The sequence below is a fragment of the Pseudomyrmex gracilis genome, unplaced genomic scaffold (assembly GCF_002006095.1).
Source record: "Pseudomyrmex gracilis isolate BER0280 unplaced genomic scaffold, ASM200609v1 scaffold_72, whole genome shotgun sequence".
Taxonomy (NCBI): Eukaryota; Metazoa; Arthropoda; class Insecta; order Hymenoptera; family Formicidae; genus Pseudomyrmex; species Pseudomyrmex gracilis.
This window is the reverse complement of record NW_018020656.1, coordinates 20907-39076: the sequence shown is the minus strand read 5'-3', so window position 1 is coordinate 39076 and position 18170 is coordinate 20907. Positions and strand designations below refer to the sequence as shown.

Genomic DNA, 18170 nt, shown 5'->3' with positions numbered 1-18170 from the left:
ACACACTTGCACACTTGCGCCAGTCTGTGCTCCTCTCCGCGTCTGCGGAAATTGCGACCATCGTGCGGTGTTGTGTCTCGTGCTGTGCCGTGCTGTGTTGTGTTTGCTTAAATCCGCGGTTCTTTAAAGCACAGAAATATGCCTTGCATAGGGATCGATCCCTATCACTGACACTGAAACCGACGTTGCCGTCGTCGTCGTCGTCGTCGTCGCCGTCGTCGCCGTCGCCGTCGTCGTCGCCGTCGTCGTCGTCGTCGCCGTCGTCGTCGTCGCCGTCGTCGTCGTCGTCGTCGTCGTCGCCGTCGTCGTCGACGACGGTATTGCCATTGTTATTCCTCATCATCATTGTGACGGATATTATTCAAGCAAGTGCGATAAAACATTGGATAGTTCGATCACATATATATCGGATAATTAATTAATATCCGCAACCGTGGATACCAACGACCGGTACGAGATGCAGAAGCGGGATGGCAGAGACAATCGCGGCGACAAGGAGCTCGGACCACGCGGCTCCGATCAAGAAGTCGTCAAGCGGCCTTCCAAGGGCAGCGGTAATGCACGCCCGGAAAAATCGAACGTTCATTCCCGGCACAGCCTCATTACCTCGTCGTCCGGCGTGCTCATGGTCGGTCCGAACTTCCGAGTTGGCAAGAAAATCGGCAGCGGTAACTTCGGAGAACTTCGACTAGGTGAGTTATCTTTCTCGGACCAACCGCAATGCGAGATTACGTCCCGCAATAAAACATTGCAAAAAAAAAAAAAAAAAACAAACAACAGAGGAAAAGCGAGATATATTTCTAATGCAAATCAATCTCGATGTTGATTTATCGAATTGAATCCAGTTCGAATTTCAATTTTAATTAGAGTTTGCATTGTTGACATATGTCTCGCACACACATTCAGCGCTTGGCTCTTGCTGGCCCTATTGTTTATTTTGACGAAAAGCATGTGATCCGTTTGCAATTTTTATATATTTTTAAAAAAGATTTCAGAACACGTCGGCAGAGACTGGATTTCTGTGTGCGAATTTTTTTTTTTTTTTCTTGCAGATTGAAAGTTAAATTGAACCGAGTGAGAAATTGTGTGTGGAAAATCTCTTCGTGATTTGCTCTCACAAGACCGTTTACTTTACCTGTTTACTGGCGTATTGTTGCATATGCGTCTTTCATTCTCGTAACACAAAAGGAAGATTAGAATCGGACTTACGCGACACCGGCTCTCCGAAAGATAACAAATTTGCGAAAGAGTATAACATTTCTGATTAAGCTTTTTTGTGTTTGCGCTCGTTTTTCGTTTTGTTTGCAAATCTCGTCGTCGAGCGAGAAATTCAAAAAATTACTGCGATATCTTCAAACATTTGTTGTTATTTTTCGAAATTTAAGCAATTTGCAAACACTCGTAAACAAACACAAACGAGAGACAAAAGACAGAAAAACAGTGCAAACACCCGTTTTATGCAAAACAGATTCTCTCAAACAAATCCTGTTTGTAGAAATTACGATAGTAGAAAAACAAACTCATTACAACTGCGAGCGAGTTCGAAATCAACATGTGCGCAAATCTGTGTTTGTTTCAAGTTAGATGGCAGATATTGTTCTTAAAAAATGGCGATATCTTCTTTTGAATTAAATCTCTAACTGAACTGTTGTTGCTACTGACACAGAATAATGTTTCATATCAAAGCGAGATATAATTCAACGATTTGTTGCGAATTACATTCAAAAGAAAATTGAACTCAGATGTGAATTTTTTTAAGAATCTTTTAAAGTTAGATGTTTGCGAATAAATTTTACTCTCGGGACAATTTTTTCACACGAATTTAATCTACTTTAAACGACGTGCCAATTACGTAAAGATGGATTTTTTTAAATTGATTTCACCAGCTGTTCCGCGCGATAAGAGACGCGCTTACATCGATAATATCATTATGCATGCGTTATCAATTTATTGTCTACTTTGATACGCCTGATGATCTTGCTCGAAGGTCGTAAATATCTCGTTCGGTAGCAATCGACTCTCGTCTCGCTCATCGAATATGAATCTAGCTTCAATTGTCGATTAATTTTCGGGTAATTGCTTGTGTGTTTGTGTGCGTGTGCACACAGCTCCAAAAATTCGACGCCTCGCAAGTTGATACACTTCGGTGACCCGATTTCGAATCTCGAGTCCCGGAGTTTCAAGAAGTCTTATGTAAAAAGAAAAGCTACACACGTTCTTCCAGTGACACAATTGTATATTTTTACATAATTTACACATGTATGAGCTGCATAAAAAAAAAAAAAATCGAAACTTTACTCGGTAATAAAAGCAACCTCTTTCGAGCGTCAAATACGACAATGATGCTCGATTGAAATTTGTACTTTTCGTGCTATATCTTCTTTATCGCGTCCTCTCGTCCTCGTCAATTGATAATAAACTTTTTATCTTTGTTAGAGACACGTGGAAAGAAGTGCAGTTTCTTCTGGAATCGTATATATATTTAACAAAAATGCGAAGTAATCTCTTCGCACGCAACAATCTTTCTGTGAGGCGATCAGGAGCCGAGCAGGAACCACGACGTATTCGAGAACAGGAAGTACGAAATTCCAAACCGCGGGCCCATAGAATGGCTAACGCACACACACATGTGTAACGGACTTACCTGAGGGTGCCGATCGTATTGTCGTCGCTTTCCCACGGTCATATGATAAGAATGGGTCGACGCTGTTTCTGAGAAGAGACTTCCTCATTTTTTTCTTCTCTCATCAGCAATCTCGTTTATTGAAAATAACAATAATTGTCTAGTCGGACACAAATTTAGGAGGCTCGCTCGAGTAATCTGCATTCTTATCGATCTTGTGTTTGTGTGTGTAATTTCTTCAAAATCTACAAAAAGCGATGTCTCGCAGGAATATAAATATCGCAAGTCAATGCGCAAGTGTGTACACTGACCGGCATCGAATCGTTCCGCGAAAGGGGAAAGAAAGTTCCTCCTCCGTTTCCCTTTCGGCCGCTTCGAGCTAAAATAGCGCGTAGAAGGAGAACCTTTTTCTCTCTCCTTCTCGGTGCCGGAAGAACGTGTACGTTTTTTTGTTTTGCGAGAACAAACTTTTAATCAAGAGATGCAAGTACGTGTATATAAAATACGTCAAGTAGACATCCACTCGAGATAAGTATTACCGTTGGAGTTTGCGGAAAAGAACATTTTACCTCCTTAGCTCCCGACGTAGCCGCAACGTGACGCGACGTGACGCGAGTTCTCCGGCTCCGCTGCACGTGCTGGTACCCTGACCTACATTCACACCTACGAGTCTAAGCCCATGTCTACGATGGTCGATCGCGCCATCGTTCGCCGACAAACTCGGCCTGGCAACCGAATGGTCCGATTAATATTTTCGAAATTGCACCTAGACCCAACCTGCTTCCTAGGTGCCCTACATTTTCGTTCCGCTGTCGTGTTCTTTATATTCCGCGCCCCGTGTATCACAAAAGCGTATCACATCGGACCTGTTGCGCTTTTCGTTAGAAACGTTTTCTTTCTCCCGACAAATCGCGTACGAAAATAAATTGTTTTGAGACAGAAGAACGCTCTTGTCAGGAACAAACACACAATTTTTATTGATTTGCAATTTACTTGTTGCAACACACTTCTATTACAGAGTAGAAAGTAAATTCATTCCGTTTCCGAATATATATTGATGATATCGTCCGTCGGCTCCGTCGTGGCTGGAAACGTAAATGAAATATTCGAAAATATCTCTCTATTTTGAAACATTTGAGTTGAAATAAAATAATTGTTCCAATAACCGAATATTTGTTTAAAAAATAATTATTAGACACGTCAATCTTAATTGTCACATTGTTTATGTTGTCCTGCGCTCTTATTTCTGGGATATTTTATATAAATGAATATAAAAAATTACCGCTGAGACAGATTGAAACGTTTGAAGACATTTTATAGAAGATTGTTCATTTAACGCTATTTTGCCAGCGTGGTTTTGATCCTCTCACTTCAATTATAAATTTTTTACTGAACAAACACGTAGTAGAAGATGACGATGATTTTGCACGGACTGTAAAATGCCTCGACTCGCAACAACAATCTGAAAAACATTGGAACATTTATTGCCGTAGCTTTCAGAAACAATAGTTTTTGGCGTAGGGAGCTTCTGGCATGAACGTACGCGCGTATTTTAAGCTGGCACAGCCACTTTCGCGCGCAATCGAACAAGATGCGCATAAAAATTCACAATGCGTGCTACATAATTTTGTTATTACTCCAGTCATTGCGCAAAAATCCAAAAGTCTGCGCTGAAGACTCGAGTGCGAAAAGAACATATTCGCGCGAACAAAAAACATTGAAAGCAAAGACATGTTCCTTTAATGCTGCTGTGTTGCAAATTTTGTTGCCTCACTCGCGTATCTTTATTGCGTCACGCTGCTCATCCTGCAAACAAAACAAAATGACGTAAAAATTATCGACACTTGAATGGATTACAAGAGTGAAGCACCTCAAAAAAAAAAAAAAATACATTGCTTCTGTTGATTTGAAACCGTTAGAGCGATTCTACATTTTGTTGCTCAAGACGCGCTATATATAGTTTCGGAGTATTTTATAAATTTATACTCTCTTATATCATCCAAGAGTGTCGTCGGTAGTTCTTACGTCATATTTCGTCTGAACAGGTGTGACGCAACGAGAAAACGTAGAAAATAAAACACAAATTAGCAACAAATACCGTAAAATGTACAATGTAGTACTATACCCAGCGTTCTTTTAATTAATATTAGAATCAAGGTTGAGTGTACGTCTAGTTTTTCCACATCCGTCAATTTGATATATAAAAAAAAATATACATATTTGTTGTTATTTTTATTTTCTTTAATACTAAAGTAATTAAGTAACAAAGAGTTAAAAATAAAGCTTTCATTTACTAAGGACTTTTAATAATATTTCACGCTTGCTTTTGCCTCGTTAAAATAATTATACCATGACTTAAGGACTGTAATTTCTGTGTAGAACAAGAAATCTGAAATATTATGACAAGTTTGATTGTTCTAGCGTTAAACAATCCATAACGTTTTACAGACCGTTCATTTTACACTTACACTTTATTTCGGTTTGCCTTTTTTTTTCACACGCGATCGTATCTTACTTGAAGTGCAGAAAAAGTGGAAGTAAAACAAGCAGACCTTATGCCATTCCTCTCTTGCGGTGGCTGGCAACACATCGAATGCTGGCGGTTTAAGGCATTTTTATGTGGCGGACAGCTGCTCCTAGTAACACGGGACGGGAAGACATACGTCGACCGAGGGGTTACCAAGGTCCTTTGTGTCCGCCTGTTCGCTTCTTTCGAAATTATCCTTTACAATCTTTCGCTTGTTTTTATTATACATTTCTATCTACACATACATTACACGTACAAACATTCATTTTGAATACGCGATATTAATATTGATGTGTATAAGATGTTCGCGTGTCGTGCCCCTTCGCATTTGCAATATGGATCGAGAGTTTAAGTCGGTCACTTTGTTAAACTCTATTGTTACTATTATTATCAGTAAAGCTAGACGTATCGACATTTTCAACGGCGCTAATATTTCGAATGTGTATAGCGCGCGCGCGGAATCGAAGCAGCTCCGATTCCGATTACCTTCGCGCGAAGAGACGCGCTATCAGAGTCTCTCTGCGATAAAAGCGCGCGCGAGACTTGCAAAACCGGTGCGGTTATCGATTTCTATCCCGGATAATGAATTCGTTTTTTTTTTTTGTTAATCGCTTCGTAATGAGACACGATATCTTCTCTCTCGCAAACATTTTCACGAACATCACACACGCGCGTCCGAGGAAGAGGAGACAACGCGACCCTATTATTGATTGACGGCGCATTTGCCGCGCGGTTTTTGTTAATTAACATAATTAGCGAGTAATACAACGTCACGCACAAGAGTGTGATTTAAAAATTGACCGAACGTGACGAAAGTTGGAAATTTAATATAAAGTAATATTATTAAATCTGTTTGTAGGCTTCTTTTAAAAATGGATTTCCGCCTGTAATCCGCTCTGTAATCCCGTCTGTTTCTCTCGGATGCAGAAAGAAATAATTTATTTACTAGTGTTTATCGTGTTTTACTTTGCGTCATCGATTCTCTATGAACGACCATTATTGTCACCCGGTATCGGTCCTTTTGGAAAATTACTACGGCCAATACAATACACACGCACGTATACACACACACACATAAATATATATTTCTGTCGTCATATACGCGGAGCGCCGTGATAAATGTTTACGCCGACGTTCTTGTACACGTCGTTCGTTGCTCGAACGGAGTCATCGCTCGTCCCTGCCCGAGGAAAAACCATGCCCGTTCGAAGTACATTATTCGAGGATCGTTCGCGCGAAAGAGAGAAGTCGCGATGATGCAACACATGACTCAGTACGTAACGCACAAGGGTGCGATTATCTTCTTATTCGAAATAAATCGACGGTGCTTGTTCGCAGCACCGCCAGTGAGACGAACAAAAAGACACGGAGGAAGATCGGAGAAGCGTTGTGTTAATTACCGCGAAAGTATATACGGAATCGCCAATCGCGAAAAACGCAAGCGTGCCCGCGTGCGCGAGCCAGAGTCCGCGCGCGAGTCCATTGACCTTTCCTTTCTGGCGGAAAGTTTCGGTTTTGTTCGCGTTTATTTGAAAATTATATATATTCTTCTTGGGCCTCGCATCTACATATGTATGTTATATCTCGCGAATAGACAGAGACAAGTGATACTTTTCAAGGAAGACCGCGCGCCTGCTCTTCTGTCAGAAGAGCGACGTTCCGAATCTTTTTATGAGTCACAAAAAATACCACGTTACTTACACGTACACGCGCGTATGTATTTATTATTAGATTCGTATCTTTTCTTTTTTTTCTCTCTTTCTCTTTCTCTTTCTCTCTCTCTCTCTCTCTCTCTCTCTCTCTCTCTCTCGGTGAAGCCATTGCGAACAAAATAGAATTTTGTGCCTTAGCCGGCTTCTGTGGCGTTTGTTCCGGACAATTCCGATAGACCCAACCGTGCATTACGAGATTTTGTCATATTTATTGTACGCATTTGTTTAGATATTTACACACGTGCAAAAAGAAAATTAAATTTGCGCTAAATAAACCCAGGTTTATTGCACTCGGTTTGATTTTGCGACGTAACACACACATACACGCGCGCGCGCGTCATCCTGATTCGCCGCCTGATGATAATGTACCTCTAAAACGCGCGCTTGTGTGTGATTATGTATGCATATCGAAAGACGTTAATTTATGTTTAAACCACCGCAATTCTGCCGGTAAACGTGCTGCAATCTCGGTCTAATTTTCTCATGTTGTGACTACAATCAAACTAATGAGTCATCACAAGTGTTGGCATTTAACTGTCGTGCAATTATATTGTCATCGAAGCGAGATTGTGTATGCGCGAAACGTCAAGTAACTCGCGCAATAACGCAACGTGCCATTTAGCGGGAAAGGAGGGTGGGGAGAGAGGACAAAGAGGATTTTACCGTTTAAGAAGGTTACATCAGAGAGAATTTGTGTAAACGCGATCGTTGTGTTAACGATCTGACATTGTAAGCGCGAAACCTTTGCGCGTCTCGTTGTGATTTTTCTAGTATTGTAATAAATATATATCATATTTGTTTAATTCGCATTACTCACATCAATCTTGATCTGTTTCTTTTGCAGGGAAGAACCTGTACAATAATGAGCACGTAGCAATTAAACTAGTAAGTAAAAGATTCCTACACTCTACTCTTTGCGCATCATGTGAGAGAGAATTGGCGAGCTAACGAACTCTCTTTTTTTTTTTCTCTGAATTTGCCGCCGTACAGGAACCAATGAAGTCAAAGGCTCCACAGCTACACTTAGAATATAGGTTTTACAAATTATTAGGTACACATGGTGAGTGTCACTTTCAAACTGCTTCCTTTGAACATTCCGTAGGGTAGACAATAATTGTCGCCGCGTCACATTTCCTCCGGCATGTCGAGACGCTCTTTTGACTCATTCAATTTTCTATGATAGTTATTTATTTATTTATTTTTTTATTTAATTATGTTTATTATATTTTTCCATTATGGATGTCAGCAAAAGTGTTAAATAATAATCTTATTTAATAATCTTAACTTCCGTGTTTTTGACGCAATTGCAAGCAAAATAACAAACACTCTGTTGTGGTGCATTGATTTGTTGCATCGAGTTGCAGATCTTTAAACTTATTTTCTCCGAAAAGATGGGGGATGATGCTAGCTACTTAAAAGTCAGCGTCTCCTCCCCCACGCAAAAAAATTGCAAACAAGTACACACTTTTGCGACATGTGCGATCTTGATTGTTTATAATGAGAAAAAAAATTCTAGTTTAATATAGATTTTACTATATCAACCACACACTACTACCACGCGCGCTATATACTTGTTCTCTTGTGTGACGCGTGTCGTGGATGTGTTGCGTCCGAGCCGATAATATTGCGTGTAAATGGGGGTGATCTGGGGTGTTATCTATTTTTGTCGATTGGTATAGTTCATAACACACATATAGAGGGTATACCGGAGGTGTATTACTTCGGCCCATGCGGCAAGTACAACGCCCTGGTGATGGAGCTTCTCGGACCGAGCCTCGAGGATTTGTTCGATCTCTGTGGCAGAAGGTTCACCCTTAAGACCGTTCTCAACATTGCTACGCAGCTCGTAAGTTGCAGCTTGCTTTTTATTAAACACATTATTTTTACTTTGCGACAAATACTTTTAATAATTTAATATCGAAGAGAAAGCAATAATATGTGATTTTTTTAATTCGACAGCTCCATAGGATAGAATATGTTCATACACGGCATTTGATATACCGCGACATCAAGCCGGAAAATTTTCTGATAGGACGAATTTCTGGCAAGCGAGAAAACGTAATACACATCATTGATTTCGGATTAGCCAAAGAATATATAGACTTGGAGACGAATAAACACATACCGTATCGAGAGCACAAGAGTCTCACCGGCACGGCGCGTTATATGAGCATTAACACTCATCTCGGCAAAGGTAACGGATGTTTACTTTTGGTTTGTCTCACCGTGCGTAACGAATTTCCGCATACACTATCATCGCTATATATAAATCATCACTCATGAGGAGAGACTAGCAAGAAGTTATTACGGCAAATGCTTAAATCGTTAATTTTTTTAGTTACATTATCTTGTAGACACAAAATCACATACGATTGATAGAAAAATATTTACAAGTTTACAAATTGTTTAATTATTAAGATAAAAATTTTTGCAGTAGATTTATGTAAAGATCTTGTAGAGCATTTGTTGTGTGCAACAAAAACTTAATTGTCGTGAATAATAATTTTTCATATTGTCTTGTACAAGTTTTATAATTTTCTGATATTGTTTATATAAAAGAAGCGTATAATACGTAAGACGTGTCTTGTGACGAACAGAGCAAAGCAGAAGGGACGACCTGGAGGCCTTAGGTCACATGTTTATGTACTTCCTGCGTGGTAGTTTGCCGTGGCAAGGGCTGAAAGCCGACACATTAAAGGAGCGCTACCAGAAGATTGGCGATACAAAACGCGCCACACCGATCGAAGTGCTTTGCGACGGTCATCCCGAGGAGATGGCAACATATTTGCGTTACGTACGCAGGCTGGATTTCTTCGAAACGCCGGATTACGAGTACTTGAGGAAACTTTTCCACGATTTGTACGAGCGACGTGGTTTTGTTAACGATGGCGAATTTGATTGGACCGGCAAAACGATGGTACGTGTTACAACTGATGATGATCGCGATGATTCTTATTTTTAATTTACGCGTTTACGTGTTCTACACGCGCAGAAGAAAGCTTTCGCAAAAGACTCGGTAAATGTTATGGATGCTCGCGTGTTGCTTTTACTCGGGAAGCAAACAAAGCGACATCAATATTTATGCACCTCACTTTATTTGTTATGCTGGGAAACAATAATATGATGATAAAAATTCTTGTTCGGAATTTAATTTTATTCAAAATTCAGACGTTGCTCTCTTGGGTGCAGTATGCATTGTATTTATTTGACTTTCTCTTTTCTTTTTTTACCGATATAAGAATAGTATTGCTTTTATTTGTTTGCATTATTTGTGTGCTTGTCAATTGTCTTGTAATTGAGAAATTTAAACAGCGCACACATACGCTGTTCACAAGTTTCCAAATTAAATTACGCGATATAAGTTGACGGAGAAGAAAAAACTTAGTTGTATGTTAGGTAAGTAAGTTGTTTGTGCCAATGTCCCAACAGACGAACCCAACAAAGAGCAATGCATTACTGGCGAGCAGTTTCTCATCTGATTTTTAACGTTTGCATGCTGCCTTTCCTTCTCAAATGCACTATCTCTAGCCATCCAATTTCGAGAACTTGAGAGCGCTACGGATTGCGGCTCCCTCGCACATCGGCAAAACCAAATCCGATAAGGTTGGTCGTAGCTCAAGTAACAAACATGTCCCGATAAATATATTTTATCAGCCTAGTAAATAAACTCTTTGATGGTTTTGCAATATTTATTTTTGTATATTTATATACTTCTATACACATATCTGTGCTTTCTCTCTCTCTTCTCTTCGTATCTTCTATCTAATTGCTAGTGACAGTGATTGCCTGATTAATAAATTAGTGCAATAATTATCACGGCCGATCGTATCCGCTTAAGTAGACAGTCTTAAAGCAATATGTCACACAGGTCTTTCGCGAAGCGTATACACAAGAACTAACAATAACCATGCGTCCTCTGCCATTTTCGTCGGTCCGCCCGTCTTCGCTTGTCAGCTCCAAGTATAGCATTTTCATGTATCGCGAAATATTGTAGAAATGTAAACGGTATATTTACTGTTGACTTTTGTGCGACCCAAGTGTACATCAAATATTTTCTTTTCTTATTTCAGTCCACGCCCGTCGGATCTCTTCAAACCGGCCAGGAGATCATCGTGTCACCAAATCGCGATAGGCACCCGACCACTTATAAGGTATTCCTTGTGTCTTCTTTCGTTCCCTTTACTTTTTTTTTTCTTGAAGCATGGCGTGTGTAACCTACCTATTTACGTTTTAAGAGTTAACCGCATGAATAATCGCCTCATTAGCGGAAGAATTAAAGATAGACTTTGAGAATTATTATGACCCAGATGTGTGTCTCTATTATACATATATATATCTCATGATTCAGGTCAGACACAAGTACATTTTTCAAAACAAAAAAAAAGAAAAACATCGAAGCGCTTGAAATTAAGTAATTGAGTCGCGGTGCAAAGTGGTGTTATGAGTGAAAAAAAAAAAAAAAAACAGAAAAAGAAAAAAACTGAAACACACAGTACCTCTCTCCCGCACGTACCCAGCGCGAATTATGGCGTCAATTTATAGGAGTACGATGATTTTGAGGAAGACGTAGTCCTCATGATGGACGAAGTTCGCTTCGAATTGCAAGGCCAATATGTAAGCCAATCTTTAGGTTACGCTCGATGAATCGACTTCTTCATGCATGCTTATCTTATCAGCAACGAGATGATGCTATACAGTCGGAAAAATACTTGTTTGCGTTGTATAATGCCGTGTTATTGATGTTTCTCTCATAATAAAATACGATCGCGAACATTTAATCAATACCCGCGGAGTTCTCCAATAGATTTTCACATCGCACACACGTAGGCCATTACAAAAAAAAAAAGTAACGAAGTACAAACCTCCACAGGTGATCGATATACAAACGGTTGTAGATAGAAATAGTAAATTTTCGTAGAATTGCGCAAGTGGAAATTATTAAATGAGTAGATAACAGATTGTAACAACGATACGTTTTCAATTTGAATTTGCGATAACGATAAAACTCGTGCATGAAGAAGCAGAAGTTTTGTTACACCATTGGCTAGTACCGCAGCAATCATCGCTTGTAACAAGCTAGAATCGATATTTGTACATTTCCTCGTAGTTTATTGATACGTGGAAACCGTAAAATATTTAACGCACAGATTTTAATCTATCTACGGAAGTCATAGTTAGTCTCTACATCTATCTTCGTTTTATCGTCAACAAAAAAAAAAAAAAAAGACAACGTCACACAAAGCGAACTATATATTTTTTTATTTATCCGATACATAGATATATAGATATATATATTTTCTCCCTTTAATATTTAGATAAATCAATTGATCATTGGATTAGATGTTTTATCATCTTATTGCAATAATTCTCTTCGTCGTATACGTTTATGCTATACGTACATTACATTATTTATGTTTATATCACTCCAAATCGTATCGATATTCCCCATATATGTGTTCTAAAAATCATATTCTTTCCTCAAATTCCTCGACATTATTTTCTATTACTTATCTCCCTCGAATTCATTCGCGAAACTGCTTAACGCAAACCCAACTGCGATATTGTCATGCTTATTCCTTCAGGACATGGCAGGTGGAGGGGTGGGAAGCGGGGGCGGTAAGGGGGTGGGTACTACGTGGCCAGATACGGTGAAGCAATCAGGAGCCGGTGGTACATTGACACCTGCTGACAGGCACGGTTCCGTACAGGTGAGTTTGATGCTGCTCATCTTTCAGTTTTTTTGTTTCTTTTTGTTTTTTACTTTCATTTCATCTCTTGGTTTTTCTCCGAGAAATTTTCTCAACTTCTTTTTTATCTCTTCTACATTTTGTATTGTAATCGTGTCAATCTTTCTCAATCGCGGTAAAGAGGAACAAGTAACGTTTCGGCAATATGATAACGCGGCGGTAATGTGTACAATACGAAATTTGTAATGTGTGATTTGTAATATTTTTCTGACTTTATTTCGTACAAAAAAATCTCAAAAGATAAAAACCAAATATTTAAAGAGGCATTAATAAATCCATTACAACGAGCTTATCGGTTAATGAAAAAGTTTATTCGTTGTGTCTTTCCCTAACTATTCATCTTCCTTGTCTGTCATGTAAAACTTCGTTATACAACATCTAAATGTTTTACTCTATCAAAAGTAAACCGTTCGCTCTATTTCTAGACAAAGCATCACTGGATTATGGTCAGTTAGAAGTCTGTGCAATTTGACTTGTTGCGGCATGTGTTGTCCTTTTTTGTGTCAATTTTGTAATTAATTAAAACTTACCTTCTTTGTTTTTTTTTTTAAATATCCGACACGAAATACTCTAATTCGGTATTTACTCTAATCACTTGCTTTCCCTGCACTTGCAAGAGCAAAACGTGTCATCGTGAAAATCGATTTTCTTCACAAGAGGAATTTATTATTTATCTGTTCTATGTATACCTATGTGTGTCTTTCTTTAGAACGATGTTCGATTCTTATTGATCTATTAGCGATATAGGATTTTTATTTATTAGCAATATAAGATTTTTATTTATTAGTGATATAAGTTGAATTTCCATCCCTCTGCTACAACTAAACTCTTTCTCTCACTTAGTCCTTTATTACAATAATTAGATCTTCGAATAAATTTAATTTCTCACATTGATGTGTATTATTACTTATTGTTGGTTGTATTTTTTTCAAATCTAAGTAGTGTATAAAACAAAAACGAATTTTTTTACACACAATAGTGTCGGAAAATTTTATATATATGTAAATTCCTTACACGTTAAATTGTACATTTGTCTCTTTGGTATGATTTTATTTCAATAACGTCACATATGTGATATATATATACAGGTTGTGTCGTCAACTAATGGAGAATTAGCTAATGATGATCCGACTGCTGGCCACTCCAACACACCCATCACGGCGCCTCAGGAAGTGGATATGATCGACGAAACCAAGTTAGTAACAGTTTTTATTGCAAATTTCTGTTGTTTCTCTGTCTGTTGCTCTGAATGTGATAAATTTTATATAAAATAACATGACGTAATCAATCTCGTTTACCTAACCATCTCTTCGATATTGCTTATACTGATATAATCCACTTGTATTGAACAAATATTGAAACATCGAAGATCTAAGCTACGCATGTTGTTTTCAGAAAATTAAAATGGAAACAATTAAATTGGAAACGTTGTCCTCGATGTGGAAAGTTGTTGTTCCAATCCTTACAAGCATATCTTTCTAAAGCCTGTCCTATTGTTATTCCCGAAATCCGTTTCTTACATCAATTCAAGTGGCCAATTCAAGATTTTTTGTTTCGCAATATAAGAAGAAAATATCATTTGTGCTAGATATATTAATAGAGATTTATTGGTATTGTATAGAAATTTTTATAGAAATTTTTTTGTAATTAATGTAACAGAGAGATAGAGCCAATATCTCTCGTACCAAATATTATACAATCAAAATATAAAAATAGAAAATGTTAGATAGTAATAAAACGTATATATTTGTAACATGATATTTTCTTTTTCACGCTACGTATGAAAATATTGTAAAATTTACAAGCATTTTGTGTTTTTCTTTTTGCTTCGAATACTTTGTGCTTTTGCAAATGTTTTGCAGGATTTAATCGTACGCAAGATTTATAACAAGCGACATTTATTTATAATATAAATCTGGTATATTTTAATTTCACAATCACATTAAAATAATTATTTACATCGCATATGATACAACACGAAATAAATCTCTTTATGATTTCTTACGATTAACATCTTTGATGCGGTATTTAGTAATGTGAAGGCTGTTACGTCGCTATTAGTATGTTATGTGAAACAAGATAACTTATACAAGATATGTATGTAAATAGAAAAAATCAATGTAACAATTTACACGTATTGTGCTTTCTATGTATTGTATAGCACACACACAATGTTGAGATGATTTATTTCTTTATATTTTTCTTTATATTTGGCACACTAATTAAATTCTATGCATTCTGTTTGTTTAATCTTTTTTATTTTTTTGTAGCATTTTTTCCGTCAATCTTAAAAACAATTTTTGTGAAGAATTTAAATCTATCTCTTCTGTCTAACACGCACAGGATAATTTTTATAAAATGTAGCATGTGGAATTAATATCCGTTTGTTTGCACATGTAGAGTTTGGCAAGATATCTTTTCTAATTTGGTGAAAGATTAGTTAAATTAGGAGACTGTTTATCTTTTCTCATTCTTGTCTCTATATATTTCTTCCCTCTCTTTCTTCTCCTTCGTTTTGTTCGGTTTCTCTCTTTTCTCTTCTTTTTCGTTTTTCCTTTGTCAGTTTGCAATTATACACGACAATGCAACTATTATTCCATCGCTGCATGACTCGGTGTTGATTAATGAGAGATGCTGACAAGAGGACGACTCTAAGTCCTATTAGTGTTTGCTTTATTTCCAGATGCTGTTGCTTCTTCAAACGCAAGAAGAAGAAAAGTGGAAGGCAGAAATGACTGTCTGTTACTGTTGGTCTCGGTGGGACAATAGAGTGCGCGGGTAATAGTGTCGACGAGCAGCCTGAAGGAGTAGCTACCGGTGCACGCGACGAAGCCGCCGCGACGTTGAAAACGGGTAGACGCGGCGTGCGAACGGGACCGAGTGCAGCAGGTAGTACTGCTAGCACCACCGATCCTGAGAGAGAAGCCGTTACCCTGTTGCGTGTCGGCAGCCGCTCTGCATCTCGAGACTCGGTGCTGCACACCACTGTCACGATGACGCCAACGCCGACCCCGCCGCCATTGTCGAACTGAACCATCACCAACACCGCTACTATTACACGCAACTATCTTAGTATTGTGTCGCTATTATTATCATTAGTTTGACGGTTAAGCGACTCAATCAAGATTGTGAAAATGAAGCTGCTTTTCCTCTGGCCAATCGAACTTTTCGGCAAAGCGGACTCGCTGACGACGATTCTCCTCCTCGATCTACTGTATCTGGAATTTTGTGGTACTTTTGTTGTTACTACGTGGTATGATTAGAATTGGTTTAGCTAATGTCTGTGTTACGGTAAGAGAGTTTCGCATGACCGATTGGCCGATTGTCGCGGCGTTACTTAAACCTTAGATTTACGAAAAACTTGATACATTGATACCGAAAAAATCTTTATAGGAAGTTAACAAGTCCTTTTTATCACAACCCGCTCTTTTTATTTTTCCATACACGGTACGTAAAATAAATCTACGAAGTACATCTGTACAGGTGGAGAAAGAAATAGCTATATTAGTATTGTATGTTAAATACGAAGTTAAAGTTTTCCTAACGGGGGAAACACATTTAATCGCTGGTCTCCGATCAATGAAGTAATAAAGTTACAATTTTATCGGATTGAAATGTATTTTTATGTACTTTGCTCGTTATTATGAAATATTGCAATGTGAAACATTCATCAACAAATACACAGGATCGATTTGTCTTATATATCCGCGCCGAAGAACTGAATGAATTCAATTATTATTCTATAATAAAAATTCTTTTTGTCGCTAGAGTAAAGTTTTCACTTTAAAGTTAATATTCAATTTCAATTGAATATCTCATCACATTGTAGATGTGCATGGTATGCATTTTATAAATTTCGTTCAATTCAGCTATACTTTCTCTTTTTCCTGTCATGGCAAATAAAATGATGAATGACTTTCTGTGGCCTTGAGCTACTGATTGCAGTCAAGACGTTGGCGAATCCCACTTACCTACTTACTGAATAAATCCTCTCATTTAGCCAAGAAAGATGACCTCGTACTATTATTATTGCATACTATTGTCATAATTACGTTTTTTCTTGTTACTATTCGCTACTCGCTACTATTTCTATTTGCTGCTATTGTTGCTACTACTATTATTATAAAATAATTAGTCTCTATATTATTACCTTATTTCATCATTATTAATATTATTATTATTAAGTTGGTTCACGCTCGTGCTTATCATCATCATTGTCATCATCATCATCATCATCCATCATTGTTATTATTTTCATTTTTTATTATCTTTATTATTTCTTACATTCGCGTTTATTGATCACGATTTTATCGATATCGACGTCATTATATTGACATGTTGCTATTGACTGAGAACGGTCGTCGGCTGTGACGGTGGCCAGAAACAGTTCATTACCGGTGATAACAAACCGGATCGCATCCTCATTATAAAGAAATAAGAAGGAATTGAGAAAGAGAGAGAGAGAAAAGATGTTAAGAGAACTGTTTGTGCCTACAACTTTCTTGTACTACGCGGGTACTTTTTCATTCGTGTTGTGCAATGGACACGCATTGGCAAAATTCGTGCGATCGTATGTATACTACGAATTATAAATGAATTAAAGCTATTATAGATCTCATTGTATTATCACAGCTCTACACAAGATAAAATCGAGCATTGTATTCCCGAATTTGTTGCAATTGAGACTTCGATTGTTAATCCGGATTATAATCCTCTGAAAGACGTGAAACTGAAAACTTGAAGATGCGCGAAATTGAAAATCTCAATTTTTCTAACCGACTTTTGAGAGTAATATCGAAATAGATAAGTGCTCCGTATAGTTTCGCTCTTTATGTACAATTTAAATTCATTTCATTGGAATGTGTTATGAGTCACAAGAATATGATTGAAGTGTTACGAATTATAGAAATATACATGAAATACATAAAATGTATGTTGTATGTGAAGTGAAAATTGAGTTCCACAGTTTTTATTATCATATCTTTTAATTTTAGTTTTGTTTCTTACGCATTTTTTTTAAATCTGAAATACACAAATTCTGATTCTGAACAATGAATGTTTATACCGTACATGTTTTTTTGTAAAAGTATTTTGTTTGTACATATACATATGTGCGTATGCACAGACAGGTTCAAAAATCAGTGTCCCAAGCTGTGTAGATTCGTCTAGTGCTTATCGAAGTAAACAAGAACGTGTAGATAAACAAGCGTAGAAGTCAATGGTTTTCATGTTATAAAATATGTATTGATGCATCTATCTAAAGTGTTCTGTTTAGTAGCGATTATTGTCAATTAATCTTGTCTGCTGACAATGAAACTGACAGTCATGCAAAAAAAAGTCTGTTATAACAAACTAATATGTTTTTTTATTACTAGAAAACTCGCGTGCACTATCAGTTTTTTATTTATTTGAATGAATATTATTTTGTATACGTCTAAGAAGCGGAACATTGACAGAACACTGTGTGTGCGGACGCCCTGTGTTGTATATATGTATGTGTACATGCTATATATAGATACGCGTAATATAAATATTTTGGTATTTGTAAAAATATATATACA

At 37.5% G+C, this 18170-nt stretch overlaps 1 protein-coding gene across 7 annotated transcripts; it reads left to right on the top strand.

Moving 5' to 3' along the window:
* The first annotated feature begins 281 nt into the window (after positions 1–281).
* Positions 282–18165, top strand: LOC109854689 (casein kinase I). 7 transcript variants are annotated; one of them, XM_020428039.1, is made up of 10 exons: positions 282–692; positions 7707–7747; positions 7853–7922; positions 8560–8708; positions 8822–9056; positions 9460–9779; positions 10933–11013; positions 12445–12570; positions 13698–13804; positions 15275–18165. In XM_020428039.1, the coding sequence occupies exons 1-10, from the start codon at positions 458–460 to the stop codon at positions 15342–15344; spliced, it is 1434 nt and encodes a 477-aa protein (XP_020283628.1). In that variant the 5' UTR covers positions 282–457; the 3' UTR covers positions 15345–18165. The 7 variants fall into 7 exon arrangements, with proteins under 7 accessions (XP_020283628.1, XP_020283627.1, XP_020283631.1 ...); XM_020428038.1 differs by lacking the exon at positions 15275–18165 and adding an exon at positions 14005–14269; XM_020428042.1 differs by lacking the exon at positions 12445–12570 and having other exon boundaries at positions 15293–18165.
* Positions 18166–18170: the final 5 nt, after the last annotated feature.

Coding starts and splice junctions, on each gene's coding strand:
- LOC109854689 (XM_020428038.1), top strand. CDS start 458: ATGCAGAAGCGGGATGGCAGAGACAATCGCGGCGACAAGGAGCTCGGA. Junction 693..7,706: donor CTTCGGAGAACTTCGACTAG/GTGAGTTATCTT, acceptor TTTCTTTTGCAG/GGAAGAACCTGTACAATAAT. Junction 12,571..13,697: donor ACAGGCACGGTTCCGTACAG/GTGAGTTTGATG, acceptor ATATATATACAG/GTTGTGTCGTCAACTAATGG.